Source organism: Sinohyriopsis cumingii, chromosome 12 (assembly GCF_028554795.1).
Source record: "Sinohyriopsis cumingii isolate HCF-2022 chromosome 12, ASM2855479v2, whole genome shotgun sequence".
Taxonomy (NCBI): domain Eukaryota; kingdom Metazoa; phylum Mollusca; class Bivalvia; order Unionida; family Unionidae; genus Sinohyriopsis; species Sinohyriopsis cumingii.
Genome location: NC_142972.1, coordinates 17,491,671 through 17,518,952, shown reverse-complemented (window position 1 = coordinate 17,518,952; position 27,282 = coordinate 17,491,671). Strand labels below are relative to the sequence as shown.

The 27,282-nt window shown below is 34.6% G+C and overlaps 1 protein-coding gene across 1 annotated transcript in view; it reads left to right on the top strand.

Annotated features, from left to right (window-relative positions):
- The window catches only part of LOC149786038 (E3 ubiquitin-protein ligase rnf213-alpha-like), a 269,011-nt gene that overhangs the window by 204,149 nt on the left and 37,580 nt on the right, over nt 1-27,282 (top strand). Inside the window, exons 53-61 of the mRNA XM_089978107.1 lie at nt 1,832-1,958; nt 4,752-5,014; nt 5,570-5,693; nt 7,223-7,339; nt 14,226-14,336; nt 14,788-14,841; nt 20,249-20,446; nt 22,765-22,858; nt 23,487-23,521. Of these exons, the coding sequence (XP_089834233.1) occupies nt 1,832-1,958; nt 4,752-5,014; nt 5,570-5,693; nt 7,223-7,339; nt 14,226-14,336; nt 14,788-14,841; nt 20,249-20,446; nt 22,765-22,858; nt 23,487-23,521 (1,123 nt within the window). The remainder of the gene's footprint in view (nt 1-1,831; nt 1,959-4,751; nt 5,015-5,569; nt 5,694-7,222; nt 7,340-14,225; nt 14,337-14,787; nt 14,842-20,248; nt 20,447-22,764; nt 22,859-23,486; nt 23,522-27,282) is intronic.

The following is a 27,282-nucleotide window of genomic DNA, read 5'->3' as shown; positions in this document are numbered from 1 at the left end:
ATTTTTCCCTCAGAAAGCACTGAAGACAAAAGAAATTGGTTTATCAGTATTCTACCAAACTATCTTTTAATCCATCTACTCCCACACATGATGTAGTCATTAGGTTCAGATACCATGCCTTGTATGCACAGAGACTATAACTACCGTTTGGCACACTAATTCACCCTCACTTAAAAGCAGCAAACGTCAATGTGGGAAACAATCCAAAATTTCCACCTTGGTTATCAATACTCCACAATTGTTTTGGTCAATTCAATGAACTTATTCATCTTGGTGTACAGATGCTTTGAAAGATGCAATAGAGTTGTGATGCTCCATATCACTATCTTAAGATAATTACTGGATAAAGCTGAAATTGCAGCCATTTTAATAGTTTTGAACTACATTGGAACCTCTCAAAAAGCAAATGTCATCTTTTTATATGCTCTCTCAAAATTAAAGCCTTGCAGAATCTTTACTCTGATAAGCCATTAATATCCAGATAAAAGATTAAAAACATGACTTGCTCATACAGTCTGGGAAAAGTATTCTGTATTTTTGATTTCCTAGTCATATGGGTATAAGTAATCTGTGATTTTGATTACCTAGTCCTATGGTATAAGCAATCTGTGATTTTGATTACCTAGTCCTATGGGTATAAGTAATCTGTGATTTTGATTTCCTAGTCCTATGGGTATAAGTAATCTGTCATTTTGATTACCTAGTCCTATGGGTATAAGTAATCTGTGATTTTGATTACCTAGTTCTATGGGTATAAGTAATCTGTGATTTTGATTACCTTGTCATATGAGTATGAAGAGTAATGAAAGGACAGATAAATCAGCCAAAGTGGCCATGCAGTCACCCATTTCTGAATGAAAAATTCCATATACTGATTTAAAATGCTTTATAAATAAGCATGTTCGTTAGACTTGAACAAATAGATGGAATGAGAACAATGATCAGCAAAAACCTGAGCAAAACCTGCCCCCATAAATTAATTTTTTTTCATCTGGTTACTTGGTTACAAAAAGGTAAGGCAACATAGATGGAGTGTACCGCAGTAGCCAGCAACATTCAGAGTTCACATAGAATGACAGTTTTGTTAGCCCAATTTTGAAAATTGCTGAAAAAAACGACATATATTAGTTGTTACACTGTAACATGTTTTATTTGCTGGGTGGGGTGGGGTAGGGGACCCCAAAATGAAGAGCACAAAACCGGTGCAGAATGATTCACTGACTTTAATTTGTTGACAGATTTACTTTCAAAATGCAGTTCATCAAATTGTTGGACATTTTATTCAACAAAATATCTGCAAAGTATCTTGTACATTCCATTTCCTTTTTGATGTCAAGTTACTAAAGTGCTTGAAACATATTTCTTCCCTATGCAACATGTAGTATGCAAGTGTCTGGTTGATTAGTTCATACTAGCAACAGAACAGCAGAGCAGATTCAGTTACTAGTATAGACAAGGATAGTGTATATTGTTGAACCTGGAAATTTCATTATTTTTTATTTGTCTTGCACACCACACAACACACACACACACACATGCACTCACACACAGGGAAACAGGTTTCAAAAACAGACCTGATGCATTGCTGATAACAGGAGAATTCAGTCCTCCCAGTCTTCGTTGCCCATAATAAGCTGATTCAGTCTGTGTCAAAACCATCCTTTTAACATCCTTGTTTTGACATAATAAAATCAGCACTAAGTAGCCTACTTGTTTTGCTGTGCTGTAAAACACAAAATCAGCATTAACAACTGTTAATAAATAATGGTTGAATTCTTCTGCCTATGAATATACTATCATGCTATTATGTTGACATGTCTTTATTTTACAGTGAGGAGAAAGTGCACTCTAACCTGGAGAAATACTTCAGTCGAGCACACGTAGTGATTGATCAAGATGATATCGACAAAGAAACAAACATGGTACAACTATGGCAGCTTGTAGTACAGTGCCTGGAGGTGAGAAAATACAGCAGTAAAAGACACGATGCATCCTTTAATTTCACTGAGCTTGTAAACATGAAATATTTCTCTCATCAGTGCAAAGTAACGATAACATCGATAAAATAAATCTATGCCTTTATTGGACTCACTTGTGAGACAATCATGTAATCCAAGAGACCCAAATGCTAATTATTGTGAGATGATTTCCCCTCTGGGACATGGATAAACAGATACCAGGATTCAGTCATGGTTAATGGCACACAGTTTCTTTCATGGCCCAATATAATATGAAGATGATTCTACACAGCACAGTATCAAACAATTGGCACAAATTCTGCATATCTCAGCACCTGTAATGTTGCTTGATGTGAATTCATCTCGGCATCTGTGATTTACATTATGTAGATGAGCTTTTAACTGACAAAGACTAATAGGATTTAGCTAGACTGGTTACACAGCTCTCTGCTACCAACATCATGCTTGACACAGCAGCACACAATAACCAGTTCCATTATATGCAGACAGTCTTATTCACAAGAGTGACTTTATCACAAAAGATTGGGCAAATTAGAATAAATGAAAGAGATAATATCCATTGAAATTGTCTTAGATGCTTCCCTCTCTTCATGCAGTCCATCATTGGAACAAAACTGAAATTAACCTTTGGAAAGAAATGAGCTAGATAGTAAAGTCAATAGTGTAGGTAACATGGCTTGCTGTAATAAGAACATTGTCAAACTTAAAATTTGTTTTAGTCTCTTGCAAGATAATGATAGTTTAGTGAAGTAGAGGTGATTTTAAAATTTGATTTTAATATTATTAAACTGAAGATAGATGCACATGAAGTGATTTTCTTATTTACAAGTCTTTATTCTTGCTTTGTAAAATTATTCAGATTTAAGTTTAAAATACTTTGTCTTAGTAAACTCATCAGCAGTGAGAAATGACATCATATTCACTGGCACAAGAGTAAAGCTCCTCAGGTAAATTTAACTCCATGTAAAATTTGGAGAAACTTTTGACTTATCTACATTAAATCTGAGATTATCTTGGACAAGGCCACAATAAACATCTACCATATTTTGGTGTATTTCCTACATTTCAAAATTTTGATGCTTTTGCTCCATCTTTGTCACGAAATAATATTCTGCCATTTTGGACAGTGCACTGACTGTCATTTGTTTCAGGATGTTTGATTGGTTTACAATAAAACTGTTTGTTTCTCTATTCTTTCTCTCATTGCTCTATACTTTTATGTGGCTATAATGGATATCTCGTCTCTCCATGTTGGAGATAATCTTTAATGGCCTATGTTGATATTTGATTTAATTATATTCATTAAGATTCAAGACTGAACACAAGATGCCATGTGAAAGTTCATTTCCTGGTATTTATACTTATCTGGACTAGCATCACACCTTTGAAATATTGCTCAATGTCTAAGCTAAAATGTACTCAAATAATGCATTGGTATGTCAAAGCTAAAATGTACCCAAATAATGCATTGGCATATCAAGGCTAAAATGTACCCAAATAATGCATTGTCACATCAAAGCTAAAATGTACCCAAATAATGCATTGGCACATCAAAGCTAAAATGTACCCAAATAACGCATTGGCACATCAAAGCTAAAATGTAACCAAATAATGCATTGGCACATCAAAGCTAAAATGTACCCAAATAACGCATTGGCACATCAAAGCTAAAATGTAACCAAATAATGCATTGGCACATCATGGCTAAAATGTACCCAAATAACACATTGGCACATCAAAACTAAAATGTAACCAAATAATGCATTGGCACATCAAAACTAAAATGTAACCAAATAATGCATTGGCAGATCAAAACTAAAATGTACCCAAATAATGCATTGGCATATCAAGGCTAAAATGTACCCAAATAATGCATTGGTACATCAAAGCTAAAATGTACCCAAATAATGCATTGGCACATCAAAACTAGAATGTACTCAAATAACGCATTTCCACATCAAAGCTAAAATGTACCCAAATAACGCATTTCCACATCAAAGCTAAAATATACCCAAATAATGCATTAGCACATCAAGGCTAAAATGTACCCAAATAATGCATTGGCACATCAAAACTAAAATGTTAGCAAATAACGCATTTCCACATCAAAGCTAAAATGTTCCCAAATAATGCATTGGCACATCAAAGCTTTAGCCATTGCAGATTGCATTGCAGATTGCCATTGCAGATTGCAAACACTGCAAAGTTAGTGAAGCATTGATCACTATGTGGTCACAGAGAAGTATCAAATACTGTGATTCAAGGTATAAAACAAAGAAGAAAGTTTATTTTCCAAAGGACAGTAAATAAACATATTGTTTACATTGTTAAGTGGCTAGCCACAATATCATAATGTTCTTTACAGTCCAAAGTGATGTACACACAATATCATATTGTTGTTTACAGTCTAAAGTGAAATACCTACAATATCATATTGTTTACATTGTTAAGTGGCTAGCCACAATATCATATTGTTCTTTACAATCCAAAGTGACGTACACACAATATCATATTGTTCTTTACAGTCTAAAGTGAAATACCCACAATATCATATTGTTCTTTACAGTCCAAAGGGACAGACCCACAATATCATATTGTTGTTTATAGTGTAATGACATACCTGCAATATCATTTGTTGTTCAATGCCCATTGTAACATACACAGAATATCATATTGTTGTTTACTTGTATTATATGCAGAATACACTAAATTCAGTATGACATATAGAATGTTCTTCTTAATTTACAATGTTTCTTGTATGATAAATTCTAGGACTCATTTTACCTGGATTGTACTAAAGAAGATGAAGTTGCCTTAGCAACTGACCATTTGATTGATGCTGAACATGACATAAAAACAAGTCCCAGCATGTTGCAGAGACTGTATGGCATTGCCAAAGCAAGGTTTGGCTTGGCTGTAGCTGCAAAGCACATCCATGAGACTGTACTGAAGAAAGGGCAAATTGCTACTCCCCAACAACATCGGCTTATTGACAGAGCTGCCACTCTGTGTGAAGGAGATTGCAAATGGCCAAAGTTAGTAACATTGAGAAATCTTTTTCCTTCCACAGTTCAGTATTTTAGATTAGCTTCTTTTTAATAGATGTGATTTCAAAAAACAAAGAGTAGGGCAGTTATCAAGAGTATGATAGTTACCAGCAGGTAATTTCATGCAATGTATTGGACAGTTATCAATCTATACATTGATAATGGGGAGGTATAAGCTCTGGTGACCATAGTTCAGCCTGTCAGTGACTGTTTGTAATGATGTAGTTAATTTTTTATTAAAAATTTTTTAAGAAGCACAAACTTACAAAATGGTTTAATGGTTTATCTTCTTTTGCAATAGTTGTCAGTGACTTAGGCTCTAATATTCACTACTCATCACAAAATTTTATCATGAAATTTTTGCCATGAAGCAAAGTTTTTTACAAAGATGTTCAAGACAAAGGACATTTTCATTTCAGTCAAACATTAGTGCATTATCAGATTATCTCAGTCCTTTTCATGAGTAAACTTATTGTCATAGTTCTAGTTTTTGAAAATGAAAGTCAAAACCAACCTTACACATTATTTTACTTTATTTTACAGGATATACTTTATCAAGTATCTGTGTCGTCGTTATGGAGTTGACAGCTACCAGGCAGTGTGCAGGAAGATAGATATTGGATACCTTAGATGGATTAACTATCAGCCTGCTGAAGAAAGGGACAAGGTATCAACAACTTGTATATGGCCAACTTTATAATTTATACACATACAAAGTCAAAGAAATTCAAGGCAGATGGTGGGAGGCATTTTGATAATTCTATCATAATTATATTGTTTTGTCTCACCTGTGGATTGCATGGAAGAAGTCCATTTTTTTTAGTGGTGACAGCAGCAGCAGTGTTCTTTGTTAAAGTTTTTGAAAATCACTCTTAACTTCTGCATCAGTTACTAGACTCAGTTGAACTATTATGTAATATTGTATGTACTTAATATGTCTATAGTTTATATGTTAGCATATCTTTCATGTAGTACGTGGAATACTCCATTGACATATAATGTGGCTTTATGGTCTTAAACTAAATAACAGAAAAGATCAAAAATCATCAAGTTTTGTCGAATTCAACAAATATTTTATTTCTTAGAATACAAAGTGAAACTTTTTAAATAACTTACAGTATTGCAAATTAAATCCCAGATAGTCCAAGAAGTTCTATCACCAGTTCTAATGAATAAAGTTCTAGCTAAATTCCAGTGGTGTTCAAAAAAAGATCCAGTGCTGAAGGTGTTATTGTGCCTGTAGTCTTGAATGTACTAATGTACCAGTGGCCTAAAGTGTGATGATGTGCAAAGTCTTCGATTAATCACAATAATATAATACAAGATGTCCTTGTCTGAATTCACTATTATTCCAAATTAATGTTTCTGTCCAAAATAGTATTGAGCACTTTGTAATACCAGAGAATAAGAATTTGAATAATTCTACCTAAATTAAAAATTAAACACAACAATACAAATGATTCTGCTTCTGATGTTACTCCAAGAATGATGAGTTTTTCAAGTAAACAAGTCAAAATTATATAAAAATCTAAGACAGAAAATAAGAGCCAGGATGTAGGCCCAAAGTTTATTTCTAGAAAATTCTAAGTTGTAAACAGATAAAATCAGTTACTAAAATTATAATAAAGAATATGGGAAACAAAAGATACAACAGGTCCTTTATTGGCAAATTGCAATATCTTTGACTCAGACCCAAATTAACATGTTTTTACCTTTATTGATATTGATACTAATATTTAACCCACATTCCTAGAGAAATATTAACTGTGCATTATTTGTTTACAAAAAAAGCAGCTCAAATGCCCCTAGTCAGCCTTTAGTCAGGTGACAGTGAACTTGGTTTTGCAGAAGGTCAGGTCCAAAGTACAATTATACATAACCTATAATCACGGAAATAAAACAAAGAGATAACAATGATATATACATAACACAGAAGCCTTTCATATGTAAGATGACACATTTTGAATTACCCTTGTTTTATGTATTATACAGCACTATATGTAACCAAAGTTGCTGAAATTTGTTTTCAGATCCATTCAGTCAGGCAATAATCATTCAAGAATAACTAACGCCACATGCACATATAAATAGATTATAAAAGTTACCTGCTATATCCTATTCAGTTTTGCACACACACACACACACACATAAAAGCAATTCTGATCAAATATTAGATAAGATGCTAATCTTTACCAGGTGAGAGAGGTGTCAGACAGGTACATTGTGTGTGGACCCCACTACATTAACATCAGAGAGGCAGTGACCAAAGTGGTGCTTGGAGAGGGTACTGACCAGCTGGATAAGGCAATTAGGGTAACATACACATTTTCATTATATCATAGGTTTTATTACCAGATATAATAGAAATTATTATCCAATGATCTTTTTGTCAAAGTCATCATCTTTACTGAACATTGTGCTTTTTGTATGTTGTTCATTGTTAGTGTCTAATTTTCACAAGTATCCAGTTTTGGCATACATCCTTAGAATAGATGGAATGAACAAGAAATGGCATAAGTATGGTGCAGTATAGTCACTTTTCTACTGGCTGAGATATCTTTGTCAACAGAATTAAATTTTGTAATGACAATTTATTAAATTTTAGTTTATGCAAAACTTGATGATCTTGAATTATTGTAGGTATACATTGCCAGTGTTCCAATGGGGTTTGTCTGTTAATGACCGTTAAGGGAGGAATTGGTGGTGTGGTAAGATGATGTAATGTCAAATTATAAGGCTTAGTCAGTGGCTAACACTTGGATAGGGGTGTTGTACATGTACCTTGAAATTGAGAGGCAGACAGGGAATTATGCAAGAAACTATTATTAGCCTCTTACTTGCTGACTTCATGGGGCTTGTTGGAGGATCATGGGGGAGGGCATGAGCAGAACTATTCCTATTGGTTGGCATTGGCAGCATTAATTCAGAAAGCCATGCAGATTAGATAATCTTGCATAACATTCCATGATTATATAGAGTAGCATGTGATCAGACACTTCTCTTGTTTTTCAAATGTACAGACAATGAATGTAGAGTTTTACTTCTCTGGCTTTTCAAAGGTACAGACAATGGATTTAGAGTCTTCGCATCAAACTTTTCTTATGAATTTGTGCTGGCCTGCCACTACCCCAGTCACCACCCATTAATTACATTATGAGTTGTGCTCTTATGTTGTTTATGTGCATGGGACATTACCATGGGATAGGATATTTTTTTCCCCAATCAGATACTCATAAGCTATACTAATAATGTAAATGTCATGCCCATTAAATACATTTTTTTTACAGTTTGAAATAGGACAAATATGAGAATATTTCTTCATGATGGGATCAGCCTAGCTCTATTCCACGATTCTGGGATCAACCCAGAATACTCTTATGTGGGGATCAGCCTAACATAGATTTAGTTAAGATGGGATTAGCCCAGAATACATTAGCATGCTGGGGTCAGCCTAGCACATAGTCTACTTAAGCTGGGATCAGCCCAGAATACACTTGAATGCTGGGATTAGCCTAGCACAGATTTTATTTGAGCTGGGATCAGTCTAGCACAGTCCACAGAAGCTGGTATCAGCCCAGATTACACTTTAATGCTGGGATCAGCCTAGCACCAATTATCCTTGAGCTGGGATCAGCCCAGAATACACGATAATGCTGGGATCAGCCTAGCATAGATTTCCTTGAAGATGGGATCAGCCTAGAATATACTTACAATGCTGGCATCAGCCTAGCACAGATTTTACTTGAGCTGAGATCAGCCCAGAATACACTGTAGTGCTGGGATCAGCCTAGCACCAATTGGGAATCAGTCTTTTACATTGAGCTGAGATTGGCCCTGCACCAATTGTACTTGAGCTAGGATCAGCCCAGAATACACTGTAATGCTGGGATCACCATGGTACTGATTGGGAGTCAGTCTTTTACATTGAGATTATAGCCCATGAGTAAACCCCACAGAGAGAGCCAAATATTTTTAATATATTGAAATTAAGTATTTATGTTATTTTAGTTACGAGTTTGATGTTGTAGAATATTGGTAATAATGAATAGTGGCTTTGTTTGAGAGAAATGGAGAGAGTGAGTGAGAGAGAGAGATAAATGCTTATATTCATGTATCCTATATTTCTTACAATGCATGCATTAAATCATTTCTTGTACAATTCAGTATTGTGTTGTTATGCATAAATTACAGTATTTGATTGAAAGACCTGTATCTTCTATATCATTGCTGCATGCAGTTTAAACTGTTGGATAATATCACTATATGTCTGAAGTATTTACTGTGATATGAGGTCCTATCTGCTTAAACATTAAAGTGAACAATGTTAAAGTTTTGCATCAAAGTTTTGAAAAGTCACAAGTCTTCTGCATCATTGGTTGCATTCATTTAGAACATTTGTACATTATTACAACACATTTAAAGTCTATATGCTGAAATGCTAGGAGTTCCTGCCTTCTTTGGTATACAACTTAGTATTACAACAAGTCGAAAGTTTATATGCTGAAATGCTTGGAGTTCCTGCCTTGTTGGGTATACTACTTAGTATTATGGGGCCCCGAGTGGCCGAGTGGTCTAAAGCGCTCTCCGTTACGGATCACTGCCATCTCACCTCTGTCTACGTGGGTTCGAGTCTCAGATTCGACCAATGTGGGTATGTGAGAAAGCTTGCCAGTAGCTTCTCGTGGGTCAGTGGTTCTTCCCAGGGTTTTCCCAGGTTCTTCCTCCACCATTAATACTGGCTGCCATACATAGCCTATCGTGTGCTGAAAAATGGCATTAAACCCCACACCACCACCACCACCACCACTTAGTATTACAACAGGGTCTAAAGTTTATATGCTGAAATGTTTGGAGTTCCTGCCTTATTGGGTATACTACTTAGTATTACAACAGGTCTAATGTTTATATCCTGAAATGCTAGGAGTTCCTGCCTTGTTGGGTATACTACTTAGTATTACAACAGGTCTAAAGTTTATATGCTGAAATTGTAGGAGTTCCTGTCTTGCTTGGTATACTACTTAGTATTACAACAGGTCTAAAGTTTATATGCTGAAATGCTAGGAGTTCCTGTCTTGCTTGGTATACTACTTAGTATTACAGCAGGTCTAAAGTTTATATGCTGAAATGCTAGGAGTTCCTGTCTTGCTTGGTATACTACTTAGTATTACAGCAGGTCTAAAGTTTATATGCTGAAATGCTAGGAGTTCCTGCCCTGCTTAGTATACTACTTAGTATTACAACCAGGCTAAAGTTTATATGCTAAAATGCTAGGAGTTCCTGCCTTGTTGGGTATACTACTTAGTATTACAACAGGTCTAAAGTTTATATGCTGAAATGCTAGGAGTTCCTGTCTTGCTTGGTATACTACTTAGTATTACAACAGGTCTAAAGTTTATATGCTGAAATGTTAGGAGTTCCTGCCCTGCTTAGTATACTACTTAGTATTACAACCAGGCTAAAGTTTATATGCTAAAATGCTAGGAGTTCCTGCCTTGTTGGATATACTACTTAGTATTACAACACATTTAAAGTTTATATGCTGAAATGCTAGGAGTTCCTGTCTTGCTTGGTATACTACTTAGTATTACAACAGGTCTAAAGTTTATATGCTGAAATGCTAGGAGTTCCTGCCTTGCTTGGTATACTACTTAGTATTACAACAGGTCTAAAGTTTATATGCTGAAATGCTAGGAGTTCCTATCTTAATTGATTTAAGCAGGAAGCAGGTTGCATCGTTATAAATAATGTCAAAGCTTTGTGCTAAATATTTTAAAGTCACAAATCTTTAACCCTTTGCCTCATAGAGCAAAGTTACCCAGTGCAGTGCGCTATAAATAGAACACGTGTTACCTGTTCGACTCCATACACATAGGCCTGCCTGTTAACTGTTAAGCAATGTAGTGTATGTTACGTTTAACAGCAGTTTTAATTATTTTACATTTTTGGTACACATGTATTATGTGTGGAAAAATTTAAGAGTAAAGTCCAATTGTTATAGTTGTGAAATTATTTTTCACAGAAGAATTCACCACCAAGTCAATGAGACTGCGTGACCAACCATAGCTGCCATTTCTCATACTCGAAATTTACAAGTTTTTTGTCCGCGTCTACATCACTAATTCATCTGAATTTGATTATTTATAAAACCTAATTGCTGCCTACATCAATATCAGAGCCTTACCTAAGTTATTGAATCTTTCATAGTTGTGATTCTAATCATGAAAAATTCGTAGGTTCTGAAGGAAATCCGCGACCTCCATTTTGAAGAGTTGAGATTACGAACCAGTTACTTTAATATCAATATCGACCAGAGCATAAACAGTGACCACATGATCTGATGTAATTGTCATTCGCAGAAATGATTGTAGTATTTGATAGGGGGCTTTCCCTGAAGGTGGCGCTACGAAAACCGGCTTAAAATGGCTGATGTTTACAAAAGGCGTCAAAAGGTGCTTCCATGCAAATGGAGTAGAGGCATCCAAAAGTGCTTGCATGAGGTAAAGGGTTAACCTCAGATGTATGTATCTAAACATTTGGGACAATAGCTGATAAGTAAGGAGTTCTTGTCTTTCCTGTCTCACTAGATCTACTTAAGTACACCATTGCCTCGATAACTTGTGCCCTGATAACTCACAAACCCACTTATAATGCAGGGTCAGGCATGGGTCTCATTTATTTACTAGAAATACCAACAAAATTGTTGAATGTGAGGAAAATTGCAATCGAAATTGGTGAATGAAATTTTAATATATTGCTCGTTTTTTGGAATGAAAATAGTGGTCAATACTTGGAAATTCACATCAACATCATGAAATTCCTAACTTAAGAAATTATTGATATTTTTAAACATTTTCTTTGCAAACAACATTCTCAGCACATTGTAAATAGCAATATTCAATGAAAATTCAATCACTGAAAATGTCACTGATGCCTGATGGTGGCTACACTTTAATAAATGCAGATTAAATTTGTGTTTTAGTTCGATCTTTCAATTTGGTTTCATTGTAATCATCATAAATGCAGTATTTTGACATAAAAAAATGTCAGTCTATCACAGCCTCCCCGTGGTTTTTCTCAGTGTCTCCTTCCTAATTTTGTTGAGGTCCATTAGTAACTCGGTAACTCATGCCCTTGCTAACAGTGCAGTCAATATTTTTGGACCCTATTGAGCATGAGTCATCAAGGGAAAGGTGTAAATTGGTGTTGTGTGAAAGTTTATGAAAGTCATATACAGGGATTATACTGACAGGCATATGGATGCAGGTTATAATAGAAAATTTGTCGAACATTTAGGACTTTTGAAAATATATTCAGGGCATTTACATATACATATAGACCTTTCAGTTTATTTGTCTGTCATAAATGGATTTTGACTAATTGTGCTAACAAGGTTTTTGTCAAAAAGTTTTGAGTCCAAAAAGTTTTAAAATATGAAAGAAAGAAAACAATTGAAAAATTTGTGTAATGGCCTAATAATTAAATTAGGTAATCTGCTGTAAGGATCATAATAAAGTGCGTAAAATAATGGATTTGATTAAGTTTTATGGTTTTGTGTTATTATGCTAATACGGATTTGGGACAACCTTAGAACTATATGCCTTCATGTGCTATCACAGTGGCAGCATAAAAACTATTTTTTTTCGAATTCTTCTATAAAATATACACGCAGTGCACAAAGTACATGTGCACTGGGGTATGTAAACTTTACAGAGTAACTACTTTTTTGTATGCCTGCCAAAAGGCAGCATGTATAATATTGTGATATTGTACATCCATTTGTCTGTTATTTTTTTCTGTTTCCACTCAGTAATGTTAGATTTACACACTCTAACTTTACCAAACTTAGAGTGTTGATGCTTGTAGGAAGAAGCCTATTGATTCTGCAGTTTAAAAGATCTAAGGTCAGTTTCACTACGACTCAAAGAAGAAAAATGATTTCTGCTTTATAACAGTGACAGACCTAAACCATACTTTGTAGTAAGCTTGCACTTAGGGTAAGGAAGAAAAAAAATATTTGTTTCTTCAAAGTAACTTAGTTCTCTGTGTCAGATCTTGACCAGACTAGGTGGATGGGTTGCACTTGGGGTAAAAAAGTAAGAAAGAGGTGTATCAGTTTGTGGGTCAAAAGGTCATGGTACAGTGACTAATAGAAGAAGAAAAAGTTTTCACCTAGAAACTTAATTTCTAGACCACATACCTTGATCTGAAAAGCCCCTCATTAAGCAGCTACCACATTTATAATGTGGGTAAGTTATGGATCCCATTATACTTGTAAAAATATTGTTTTTTTATCATTGCTGTGTAATTTATTTCACTTTATTTTAATTCCTGGCTCATGCATACCTGCAGTATCATGGTGTGTCCCATGAAAAATATGATTTGTGTACTCCAGCCATCACCATCACACAGTTGCACAGTCAAACAAATGGGCCTAGTTCACACTTTCTCTCAGAGCCTTCAGTATTCAAATATCCGCTCTGATACTTCAGCATCATGAAGAATATACCAGTATGGTATCTCAGACACTCTCCAAACCATACAGTACGTCATCATTGATCAAGAATCACACAGAACAAAATACTGTATTATAATAATAATAATAATAATGAGGACTTTGTATAGTGCCTAATCTTTAGAAGCTCTAAGCACTTTACAACATTAGACAACACCTATAAGATAAAAAACATATAATGATATGATTATAAAAACAAACACCATGAAACCAGAAAACATGCTGAGAATATTTAAGGTAGGAAACATTATTAGGTCTTTAAGTTTGTTCTTGCAGTCTGAGTTGATGAATAAGTCTGAGAAATAAAATGTTTCACAGGAAGTAGATTAAATATTGTAATCATATTCAGTGTTGCTTGCTGCCTTTGAATGCATATGAAATGTTTAACAAATCCTTGTCTACAAACCTACATTTTTACTGGGAGGGGATACAGATTACTTTGTGTTCTTATTGTTACACAATCTGCCTATAAGGCAGTGTATAGAACTGCTGATTCACTGAACAGATAAAAGCAGTTATTGTGTAAATTCTAATACTCATCCCAGTACAATAAGCACTTATCCCTCCACAAATTGCCTAAAACTTAGACTTTATTTTCAGCCTTATGATATTCCAAAAAGTAAAAGGCAAGACTTTGGACAAGGCATTGCAAAACTTTACCAAACATTTTGCATTTTTTGTCAATAGGATACAAGGATGCCAGAGAACAAGAAGGAGATTCTGCTATGCCTTGCCCTACATAGAGAAATTACAATGTCCAGATTACAAGAAGGGGACAAGAATAAAGTTACACCAGAGGTAACACTTCCTATTCAACATTGGCTGTAAATATTTGTTCCCACTCAACACTTGTTTTTTTTTCTGCATAAATCTTGAATAACTTGACTTTGTGATATACCGTAATGTAGGGTATCTAACCTTTTTTTATCGTACCCTGCATTCCTTGTTGGTTGATGAACAGTAGATTTTGATCTTTTTCTTTCAATCATGATTATTATTTTTGTCTTATTTGTCTCCTGAAAGAAATAATTTAACAAATTCTTGAAACTAGACTTTGTAGGAGTTTAACTTTTAACCACTGAGAATCAGGTGCCGTGGACAGAATGATTTTTTTTATAAATCTAAATAGTATGATGATGTGATAATATGCTAGCATCATGTCTGCAGCAAAAAAACCCAAAGTAACTATATAATTTAAAGCACATTACAAAGATTTACTATTAATGATTAATTATTGTGTATGTTTTAGGTCATTGGCGTACTACAGAAATACTGCTCAAAAGCTAGGTTCATGAAGAATAAGGTAATTATTTCAGCACTGAGTGTTCATGTAGCTTAGAATTTAAATGCTGCTCATATAGGATTTTCATTGCTGTATTGCTTAACAACATTTTTTGAGTATTCTGGCATGACTCTTGTCATGGTCTCTAGGCAACACTCTTACGTTGTAATGGTTTTGTGTTATTATGCTCAAATGGATTTGAGACAGTCATGTTGCAACAGTGCAAATTAATCCTTCCACACTGTTGTCCATCCTTTTCCTAACAGTTACAATGGTTTGTCTGTTATAGTAAAACTGACATATTGGAACAGAACAATATGTATGAAATTGGCAAACCTTTTCTTTGGAAAATAAATTTGGTTTTTAGTTTTATTTCTCATCTAAAATCATAGCATATTATATTTCTTTGTGCCTATAAAGTGAACAATGCTTCCTTGACTCAGTGTAGTCTTTTCAAGGTAATCAGCGCTGCCGAAAGCTTTGAAATGCTAAACATGGTTTGTACTGAACAATGTTTAATTGACTCATCATGGTATTTTAAAAAGTAAATGGCACCATCTAAAGCTTTGATATGCTAAGTATAGTTACATTTCCTTGTCTAGGTGTATCTGAAATTTATTTACTTTTCTTCAGAAAATAAATGTGGTTCTTCATTTTATTTCTCATCTTAAACCACAGTATTTGATACTTTGTTTTGATACAGTGAGCAATGTTTAATGAACTCATTGTGGTGTTTTTAAAGGTAATCGTCACCCAGTACAGCTTTTGATACGCCAGACATAATTACATTGCACTGTCTTGGTAACTTCTATCTTGGACACACAGATATATTTTATATTATCATGATAGTACAAATAAATATAAATATTGGACTTGAACTTTTATGCAGCAACTTGTGTTTAGTCTTGAATCTGAACAAATGTTAATCAGTGTATTGACATGTGTTGTGTAAGAAACATATCGTGAGAGGACAGTGCTAAGTATGAATACCACCCAGAGAGTGAGGATGAAGATGAGAGCTACTATGCATTATGTCCAGAGTGATGGTCAATGTGGCCAGGGACTTTTTGGGAACATAAGTGACAGAGAGTACTTTGATGGATTTGATGCAACAATAGTCCAGTACCATCAACAAGGCAAACTTTAAAACAACCCTCTTAAAGGTTAGCCATAAAATCAGAAAGACATACTTTCAGTATTGTCCCATGTCTCATTCAGTATCCTAAATGGCTGACTGTTATCACACTAGGAAAATGGAGTGAAGTTACGAAGATTTTCAGATGTGTTGTATTGCATGTGTGTTATATGGCAGAATTAAGCCTTTTCCCCTCATTCTTGGTCGAAAATTATAATGTGTGTTATACATGCATTATACACACCAAATATACAGTATTCAGTGACTTACCCACTAAAACAAACATAGTGAGAGATGAAAGATAAATTTACAAGAAGAGAATCCTATGAGAATATTTTGGTGCCTCTCAGAGAATATAGAGTTTAACGGTAAAGTGATTTTAATAACTATGGCTAAGAGAGAAAGAGAGCTTCTGCTTTTAAATTAGCAAAGAAAAATAGAAATCACCTGCATGTATTAGCAGGTTGACAGGACAAGAAACAAGATATTGTTGCTATCTGTAACATGATTGCATGGACTACTGAGTTGTTAAAATAAACAAAACAAGAAAGCCTATGATCTTTTTCTTATTCCCCAGTCCTTGCAATTTTATTGTTTAACAGATATGTCCACGCAATGAAATCTACATACCAATATCTAAGATACAACTGTTAGGCTGGCCGATGTATTGTACTTTCACACAAAATATACATGTACATGCAACACATTTTCCCAAGAACTGAGGAGCAGGTAGACACATGTTTACCTTTACCACAGACCTACTGGGTTTTTTTACACACCCTACAAAGCACATGCTGCACTATTCTTTTGCTAACAGCTTAAACAAATTTACCAATGATTGCTGCTTTGGTCATCTCTCAAGTTTAATATGTATTGCCATATTGAAGGGTGAAAGTGATAAACACATCTTAAGTACAAATTAAACTTGTATGCTTATTCTTCCAGTCTACATGACACCTACTGCAGAACTGTTCTAGGCTTTGAAGCAAATATTGCCTTTTATCACAATTTCAGTTCAGTTACTAACTTACTACATTTGAACCCAATTGTCTTTTTGAAGAAGTTGTCAAACAAAACATTTTGTCCCAATGAACAATGTACAAAACACTTAGGATTGCAACCAAAACTGAGTTTAAAATCACTTGAACAAACCTTATTGGATTCAGAATTAGAATTAAAAGTAGACGTTTTATGCCTATTGATGTACATACACTAAATGGAAAAGGGTGCACACAGTAAGTGCTGATTGAGGCAAGATAAGCATTGCTTATATTGCAGTAACAGTTAATTTCTGCAAAAAATGTCATCATCATCATCATGAATATTTATTTGACATTGAGCAGAAATGCCAGAGATTATGTAAGCTTAGTTGTAAAATGAGTGCCTGCAATAGATATGACTGTATGTACCACACACTAAATAGTCTCTAGGTTTTGCGTGATATTTTAGTTTTAGTTTTTATAGTTTAATAAGAGCAGAATGTTTTCTTATTCATGAAGAAAGTAATGTACAAAGTAACCTTTTTCATGAAAATCACTTTATTGGTGACGTGAACAGCCATGCTAGAGCACATAAAGTGTAGATGATTTCTGCACATTTAAAATTGTCATAATCTCTAATGGTGTCTATTTTTAAGTCAACAGATATAGCTACAGAATAACATTTTCTTGCATATCTTGTGTATTTTTTTACTAAAGTCAGCATTCAATGCTACATTATTCTTAATTGATAAACTTATTCATAGTTATTAGTCTTAAAGTTTATCTTGACTTTCATTTATTAAAGTTAGTAAATTGATATGTGCTGATTACGTCTTACAGGCTTCTTTCAAATCTAATCTGAAGGACACATGCCATAAGTGATATGTTTAATGAAAATTTTTGATAAAATGGTGAATGGTGCATCTTTTTGTTTTTTTTATTGTATAATACTTTCAATAATCTGTTTAAAGTGAGCCTTAAATTAAGGGAAATTATGACAAATTAATAACCAATACATGTACTTGTATTAAGAACATCAAAGGTACTGCTTGACGTAGAACAGTATCAAAGTTTCTCTGTACACTTGCAGATACATGTAAATAGGGATGTACATTGAATGCAGACCTGCCAACTCTCATGATTTTGCCATAAGTCTCACGAAAATTACCTTTAAAATACGAACTTACAGCATACTAGCAAAAACTACAGAAAAATTATCATTGCCAAAAAGTCCGGATAATTGGTTCATCTGTGTTTTATTTGGATCCTGGTTTCATCTTGGAATTAGTAAAATTGGTCAGGGAACCAGACTAACTTTACAAATGCACCCTAGATGCTTTAAACTGCACCTGTTTGTTCATGTGAAGTGTCTGCATGATCAAACTGTTGATTATAGAATTGTTAAAAATGGCGTCCAGAAAGCGATGCGTGTTTAAGGGGAAAATAAGCATCTAGAAAAGTGTTACTAATCAACACAGAAGATAAAAAGGAGTGTTCAGATTCTTGTGAATAAAAGCTGGAAAGGAAACAATTACGAAAATTAGACATCACGTGTCAGTTTGAGTTTGTCTTATGGCAGGAGATATGATTGCCGTTGTTATGTGAAATGGAAAAGAATTTCCAAGAATTATGTCAAGTTGAGAGATAGCAACAAGCCATTGAGCTGCATAGGCTTTGGAACTAGAGTTTGTGCAACTGTACTAGTGGTAAATATAGTCCACACGTACTTTACAAACTTTTCTGTTGAACATAATGTGTATCGTCGATGTGTCAAACTTTTAATTACATTTTCCAGCTTTACTATAGCAGTTATTGATATTTTGTTTCACCTTCCTGAAAACTGGTCAATTTTACAGAAAAAAAATCAAATGCCTTACTGAGATGGACTTGTCAGGGTTGGCAGGTCTGACATTGTAACTGGGTAAGGAGTGGGGAATATTCAAGAAATTTTAAATATGGGATTTTTTGCTACATTATGCATGTTTGTGCATATGCATAACTAAGTCATTATTAAATACCACAAACAATTTTAATGCTGTAGTTTGTACAGGTAAAGGTATGAAATTTAGACACAGTGGAGTCTCACATCTGTTTAGTGTGTTGACTTGCAGGGCAATTGCTATAAAATCAGCCAATATTATCACAACCTATTGCATCTGCAATAAAATTGGATGTGTTCCACCAGAATGAATTGATATCCATTAGACTTTGTTGATATGTATGTATGTATATATATATATATATATATATATATATATATATATATATATATATATATATATATATATATATATTCTTTTTCTACTACCTTTTATGTATTGTTGTGTCATTAAATGCAGAACAAAAGAACTGTCCAATCTCCATCATTTTCAGAATTTGATGTGTGTTTAAATTCCTTTTGTCTGAGCAAAAAAGTCATTTAGAAAAAAATTGTTCACACCATAATCCACCAGATAGCATGTGTACATACTATGGATATTCTATGGTTCAGTCTAGAAATTCCGTAATATTGTTCATGCTATCTAGTTTGCAGTGATCACACAAGATGGGTTGCCATTGGAACACCTCAAGGCTTTATACAAATTCCATCTCTGAATACTTTGATGGAGTGATACACCATCAAAAGGGGGACATTGTCAGAAAACGACATGGAACTCAGCCAGATACTAAAGTAAACTAGGCAACATAAAACCATATCAGCAAAGTGATACCTTTAAGGAATTATTTTACATCTTCAGTAAAGAAATTTCTCATGAATTCATGCTTGTAACACAGAAACTTAGGAATGTTTCAAGCAGAGAATAAATCATCTCTTTTGATTCAGTCATAATGAATGTTGTGATGGTGTGTGATGTGCATTGATGTCATTTGGTAAACAGTATACATAATATTTAGCTGTTGAAAATATTTGCACCATAAATTTTAAGTGAAACAGAAGTTTGGCTGAAAGTTCTGGGATGTCAGGGGGAAATCTGTTAAAATGTAGATGTGATAAGTAAAGTTTGACAATGATGATCCTCAAAAATAATTCATGATTTCAAAATTTCAGCATGAACCAAATTTTGATGGAGTCACAGTTTTGAAGTTGTATGTTGAATCCATTTATAACTAAGATTTAATTAATTCTTTGATGTACTAGATATACCATGAATAGGGGTTGGGTAGGCTGGGAGGTGCTGCATTACTTCCAATTAATTAAATAATTTTTTTCTGGCTATAAAGTTATTCATTTTTAACGAGCAAATTTCACGGGTCCTTTGTAGTTCATTATAAATGATTTTTTTTCACTCTATAGCATGTACTTTGTTTTCAGGAAGTTGCACAAAAGATATTACAGAATATATATGGAATCCAGTCACCCGTACTGACTGTGACCACTGGCCTTGACCTTAGACAGCAGGGAGTATTGTGCCTGTTAATGCATTGTGACATTGTCCTGAGAAATACCAATGGAGACAGAACTCTTGTTGAGCCGTTGATCAGGTTGGCTACTCGACCTCAAACCATGAGGGTAAGATTCCAATTAATACGTGTGTATTATTTTGCTACCAAGCGACCCTTACCCACCATCAACACCACCACCTCTGGGGTCATAGTAGAGTGAAAATGTCCTGAGGTTTCTGTCTTTGCCATTATTAAAAACTATAAAAGTATTTGACTTTTACGTTTTGCCGATGTATTATACAGAACCATCTTTATCTTACCTTCTTTTTCCCTCAGCACGACTGTAGTAAGGTATGTGGGCACAGACAACTTGTTCAGTTCCAACAGGTCATAACTTTAATGCCTTTCACAATTACTAGACTTGCATGGCAAGACCAGTAAAACATGCTTGCATTCAATGCATGATTTATCCAAGAGGGAATAATTAGTGTTAAAAATGGTATGACGCATTGCACTGTTTTTTTTTAGAAAACATTCCTTTGTATGTGCCCATTATCAAGATTCAGTCCAATAAGAGCTCTCCCTGTTTAAATCCATTTTGTACATGTGTTGTGACATAAGTAAAATGAAATAGTTTTTAAGGTCAAGCCAGTTGTTGTGAACAGTTTGCTATTACTTAGACTTTTTGTGATCAAATTACAATTTTTTTTACTGTTAATTATTCTCAGACAATTGGTGGCCTTCGTTCTTGTTAATATGGTATTTAATATTCTACCACAATTGGCTGGTTTTGAATCTCATAAATGGTCAAATTTGGCCATATGGTATTACGCATCTGTCTCACTGTCCATCATGCCGTGGTTAAATTTTATATTTAGTTCAGTTATCAACACCGTGGTGGGATATCCACAGTCAATGAACATATTTGATGGTCCTTTCAAGTTCACTCTTCTTTTTGAAAAGCAGAGACTGTTTGGACTTAAAATTAACTATAATATATTGTGCAGTTGAATCCATACATTACAAGGTCAGGCTGCATTATTTCTCAAAACTTGAAACTCCAAAATCAGACATGAACTTACAAGTGCCTTTCATGGGCTTATTCTCATTTTGTAGAGTTATGGCCTGCTGATTGCTTGTCATCCTGACTTTTGTTTCCATGAGATTACAGTATCAAAATCTAATGGATTTCAAGCAGATTTGGACATGTTTTCTTAATGTAGTTTATATTACACAAACGACTTTGTAATTTAAGGATTTTACATATTTGTGTCTTTGTCTGTGATTTGCTTGATTTTCTTGACCATTATATATAGTCAGGATTGTGCTGATATGCTGTTAAACTATGTACGTACATATATATATGTTGAATCAAATTAAATGGATATCATTAATTTATAGACTGTAATTGACTTCTTTAGATCTCATATCCAGCCTCGGCTAACGTTGGTACGTGAGAAAGCCTGCCAGTAGCTTCTCGTGGGTCGGTGGTTCTTCCCGTGGTTTTCCCAGGTTCTTCCTCCACCAATTATACTGGCCGCCATGTATAGCCTATATTGTGCTGAAAAATGGCATTAAACCCTACAACAACAACAACAACAACAGATCTCATATCCATATCAAAATCAATTACACTGTTTACTTAGAAGAGAACACCAGTCACATCCATTAGTGACAGTTGTTACACCCACCCACCTGTATCCCTGGTTTACCAAGTCTTAGTCTGCTTTGCACAACATGTACAACTTTTGAATTGCTTTGAATTTAAAAAAGTTTTTCTCTTTTAACAAGTATTTGAAGTTGTTCAGAAATTCATAAAATTTTGCCAAAATCTAATATAATTAATAAGAGTGAATAGAAGAAGATTAAACTGAAAAAAAATATATCACTTTTTAAATTCACGACTATTATTATTTTTTTATAAAAATAATAAGTAAATGTGAGGGAAGCAAAAGAAATAATGCTGGTAGTATCCAGATGAAGTAGCATCCCTCTGTTAAAGTAGTACATTTTTTTCTTCTTTTCTTCAGCTATTATACTTGTTTATGCAGTAATAGGCAATTTAACATATGGAAAAACTCCTATTTCTATAAGAAAAACATACTCTATGAAAACTGTTAGAAATAACATATTTGAAAAAGGGAGAGGTGTACAGATGTAAAATTGACTATATAAGAACCATGTTATCAAGAGTGAGGTGTACAGATGTATGATTGACTGTATATGAACCATGTTATCAAGAGTGAGGTGTACAGATGTATGATTGACTATATACAAACCATGTTGTCAAGAGCGAGGTGTACAGATGTATGATTGACTATATACAAACCATGTTGTCAAGAGTGAGGTGTACAGATGTATAATTGTCTGTATATGAACCATGTTATCAAGAGTGAGGTGTACATTTGTAAAAATGACTATAAAAGTATCATAAATGTTTTCCAGGACGCCTTTATACCCACAATGCCTCAGGATGATGTACAAGAAATTAGAGAGGTACTACTGGTTAACAGAGGGCAAGACAACCCAGTCTTCTATCGTAAGTTGACTTAATATTGATGAAATTGAAGTTATTTGAGTAAGAGCAATATCCGAGCTGGTGGAATCTAGCTAGTAAACACAATAGCATGCAGGGAGAGTCATCCATTCCATGTCTAAGTTCATATTTTTAGGGGATCCATGGTGGCTCACTTGGTATAATATCAGACTGAGCCCCAGGGTCACAGACTCGATACCAGCCAATGTCAACTGCCATGGTGTTTTTCAGAAAGGCACCTAGCTTCGATTTCCTTAGCATGACATAGCCAATTAAATGTGCAATTAAAAACCAATCAGCATTTTTATAGTGCATTAGCTGCATCATCAAGTAGAACATGTAGGAAATACATTTTATAGGCCTGTTAGCAACAGAATTTAATCCAGATATTTTGTATGCAAATAAGTACTATTTAGATTAATTCAGCCAAATATCTTTCTATGGATTATAGACTTAAAGCAAGGACAAATGTTTGTCTGATTTTATTTTAGACGCCAAAATATTTAGAGTGCATCTTTTTATCCTAAAGTGACAAAATGAAATTCATGAAGATCACAATCCAATTTTTATTTGCCAGTGTTACCATATTTGTGAAGTTACTATATTTTTGGACTTTTTCTTCTCATTTCAGGTTGTCCAAATGGCCACCCATATGTTATTGGAGATGTAAGTGATAACTGTTTTGTTTTTACTTTATACAGTACAGTGTGTAAGCCAGAAAAGTGCTGTGGTAAATATTTTGCTGTGCACCTTTGTAGTACTGGGTTCAGTCCCTAGTTGAGACATGCACAAGTTCAGAGTAACTTGAATAAGAGTGATTACAGGATATTGCAGTGGTAACATGATAGATGTGCACCTCTGTAGTACTGGGTTAAATCTGTAAGTCAGACATGCAAATTCAGAGTGGTTACAAGATAAGGTAACATGTTGCCTGTGCACCTTTATAGCACTGGGTTCAATCCCCAGTACAGACATGTTTAAGTTCAAAGTAGCTTTCAGTCAAACATTCTTTATTTTCCCTTGGTTTCCAGTTTTCTTTCTGGACCAACTTGTACAAATATCTGATCCATTTAGAAAATAAATAGTGAATTCAATATTTGTGAGACAGCAGTTTGCATGGGTTTTGTAGTTGGCAGAAACCACATTTAAGAACCCTACAGTTATCCTTCTGTGGAAACAATAAAACTCCTCCTATCCTTACATGTGACAGAACAGAAAAGTTAACTTAGAACAAATCTGGAAATCTGCAAAATTTGATTGGGAATTTTGACTTCAAAAGAGGTAGAATTTTCAATGATTATGGCAAATATTTCATTGCGGCAAATGTATTTAGGTATTTATAAACATGGGTCACTATGTGGTAAGTTTTATATTTTTCATCCATTTGTATGAAAACTTGTGCAGTTTCCATGTCAGGAAACAATATTTTGACTAGATCTGAAAAGCGACCTGCTACCATAAAAGGGAGATTATATTCAGCTATAAAGTTTGCAAACAATGTCTTTCATTTATATTTTTATCCACATTTGATGCAGATTATGCAAGCATAGATTTTAGTGATGGTGTTTTTGTTGTTGCTTTTAATATGCTGCATAATGTCATGCTTTCCACCATAGCAGATTTTAAAATCAGCATTATGGGAATGGCAGAATCAATTTTCATATCGTTTGAACTTGATTCCAACTACAGTAGTCCCCCTCTTATAAGGCCACCCCTAATGCATCAGGGAAGTGGCCTTATAATGAGGGTGGCCTTTCTAGAGGGGGATGACAAATGCGAATAGCAAATACATGTACTTATGAAGAAAGTCACATGTACATTTAATTCTAAAACCATTTAATATTTTCATTAAAAATCACATGCATGTTGTAAAATAAATGTAAAACAAACTGTGTCATCATTTTCAAAAGAATGCTATGAATAACCATTGATATAGTTTTAAAACTGTCTTTATAATTATGTTACAGATCACATCATCTGTCACTTTGTTGGAAACAGTCTAAAAAACAAACTAGTCTTGTCACAATTAAAAAGTATCCTTGGTGTCATATCCCCTGCATATATCGTTTAGTCTTTTGTTCCAATCTTCGACAACTTAATTATTAACATCAGCTGATTCTCCACTAAGGACAGAACACTTAATATTGTGTCGCACTTGAAATCTGTGCAACCATCCGTTACTTGCGGTAAAGTCGTCATATCCCAATTCAACTGACAAAATTGTTGCTTTTTCGTGTCATTCAAATCAGGATACAAATGTCTCCTGGCTCAAACAATCTTCCTTTCTCCATCCATTTCACCTTCCCACTTCTGCAGAATTGTTTCATTATCTTTCACGATATTGTTTATCTGAGTCTTCCCGACATTAGTTTTCTGCAAGGATCCTCGACACACACCCCTCCCCATGTCAGTTGAATTATTTTCACTTTCTCTTCTAAACTGATAATTTTTCTTTTCCTCAATGACATGTTGTTCTTTTTGCAGTAAGTTATTCATGTTGCCAACTACAATACTGATAAAACAATTTTGCATGCATCTAAACAAATTGCCTTGTGTTTTTAAAGGAAGTGATCTTGTCACGTGATTCGTTAGTTGCAGTCTATTACCCTATTGTTTTTATACATTTCTTTACACTAAGTGAGAGAAGCCAAAACAGCTTCGATATGTACCATTAACATTATGCAGATTTGACCTCGCAGCCGTTGTGATTTGCAATTTTGACAATTATTGTCAGTAGTATTGCCACTAATTATCAAAGTGAACAAGCTCAACATCTTACTAAGGGAAGCCATAAAGGCTATCAAACCATTTTCCTGCTGACTTGGGTATTGTACATCGATACTGCCACTTCTCAGCTGTTACTACTGTTCAATAATTGTAATCTTAACAATTATCAGAGTAACTAAACCGGACATCTTATGATAACACAGCAGTAAGGCTAATTGGATTACATGTACTTACCCTTTTGTATGGATTAAAATTTGAGTCTTTCTTGGTTTTTATGGAATAAATTTGGCTTCTCGTGAGGTGTAAATGATATAATATTAACTTTAATGATACATGTACTTTACTCAACACTTCTTTTAGTAATGAAAACCTGACATCGGGAAACAGAAATCAGATTACTTAACACACGTTATGATTAAAGTACTGGTTCTGGATACAAATTCAGTTAAAATGCGGCCGCTTGTGAGGGGTAAATTTTATATTATTGCACTAATATGCTGGTCGCGTTAGCCAGGTGGCCTTTAGCGAGGGGTACTTTTGAACACAAACTCGTCGGTGCCAACGGATTCTGGCTGTAAGGAGCAGGTGGCCACTGGTCAGGGGGGCTGTTCAAGAGGGGGACTACTGTACTGAAATTCCTATTTCCATCCATCATTGATTTTTGTGTGATATTTTAGTCGCTTAAATTTTGGCATTTTAACATTGTGAGATAATGCACACTTATGCATCTGGACAAACTTTAAACATTGAAGCCAAACTGATCCTGTTTTATCCTTTTGAAATTACTTCTGACTTCACATAGTATAATCAATATCAACAATCTTCAAACAGTGAAGCCAGCTAACCATGCTGACATAATCAAAGGGGTGTTCATTGCTTTATGCTGCTTGAAATTAGCAACTAAATCATCTTGCCCTGCTTAATCCAGTTCACAGACATGTGATCAGAGGTAGTTTTACTGTAAATATTCTCCACTGGAAGCAAGGTGTGAAAAATAGAGAAAAATAATTTCAATAATAATTCAACATACACATGAGATTTTCATTAGTTGTTGTTGTGGGGTTTAACGCCATTTTTCAGCACACGTTAGGCTATTCATGGCGGCCAGTATTAATGGTGGAGGAAGAACCCGGGGAAAACCCCGGAAAGAACCACCGACCCACGAGAAGCTACTGGCAAGCTTTCTCACATACCCACATTGGCCGAATCCTAGACTCGAACCCACGCAGACAGAGGCGAGATGGTAGTGATCCGTAACGGAGAGCGCTTTAGACCACTCGGCCACTCGGGGCCCCGATTTTCATTAGTAATGGGTGGGACAAAAGACACCATTTCAGGAACAAAACCCTCTCATCAGGAATGTTCACTTTTATTCCTATCCATGAATATGAGTAACAACTGTTAATTTTATTTTAACAAAATATTAAAATTGATAGTCATGAAAAAAAATGAATTCACTTGTAGTTACAGTTAATGTGACATAAAATCAAAGTTTAAACATGGTCCAAGACATAGGTGATGGCATTGAATGGTCTTCAAGATTTTGGAAAAGGGGGAACTATAGAGAACATAATGCTAGGACATGACGACTATGGGAAGCCAACACATGATGTAACAAGTGCAACAACAAATTCTGCAAACACTACCCTGACCAGTACATTATCAGTATGCCTGTGAAAGATGGATCATCAGCCAGTACT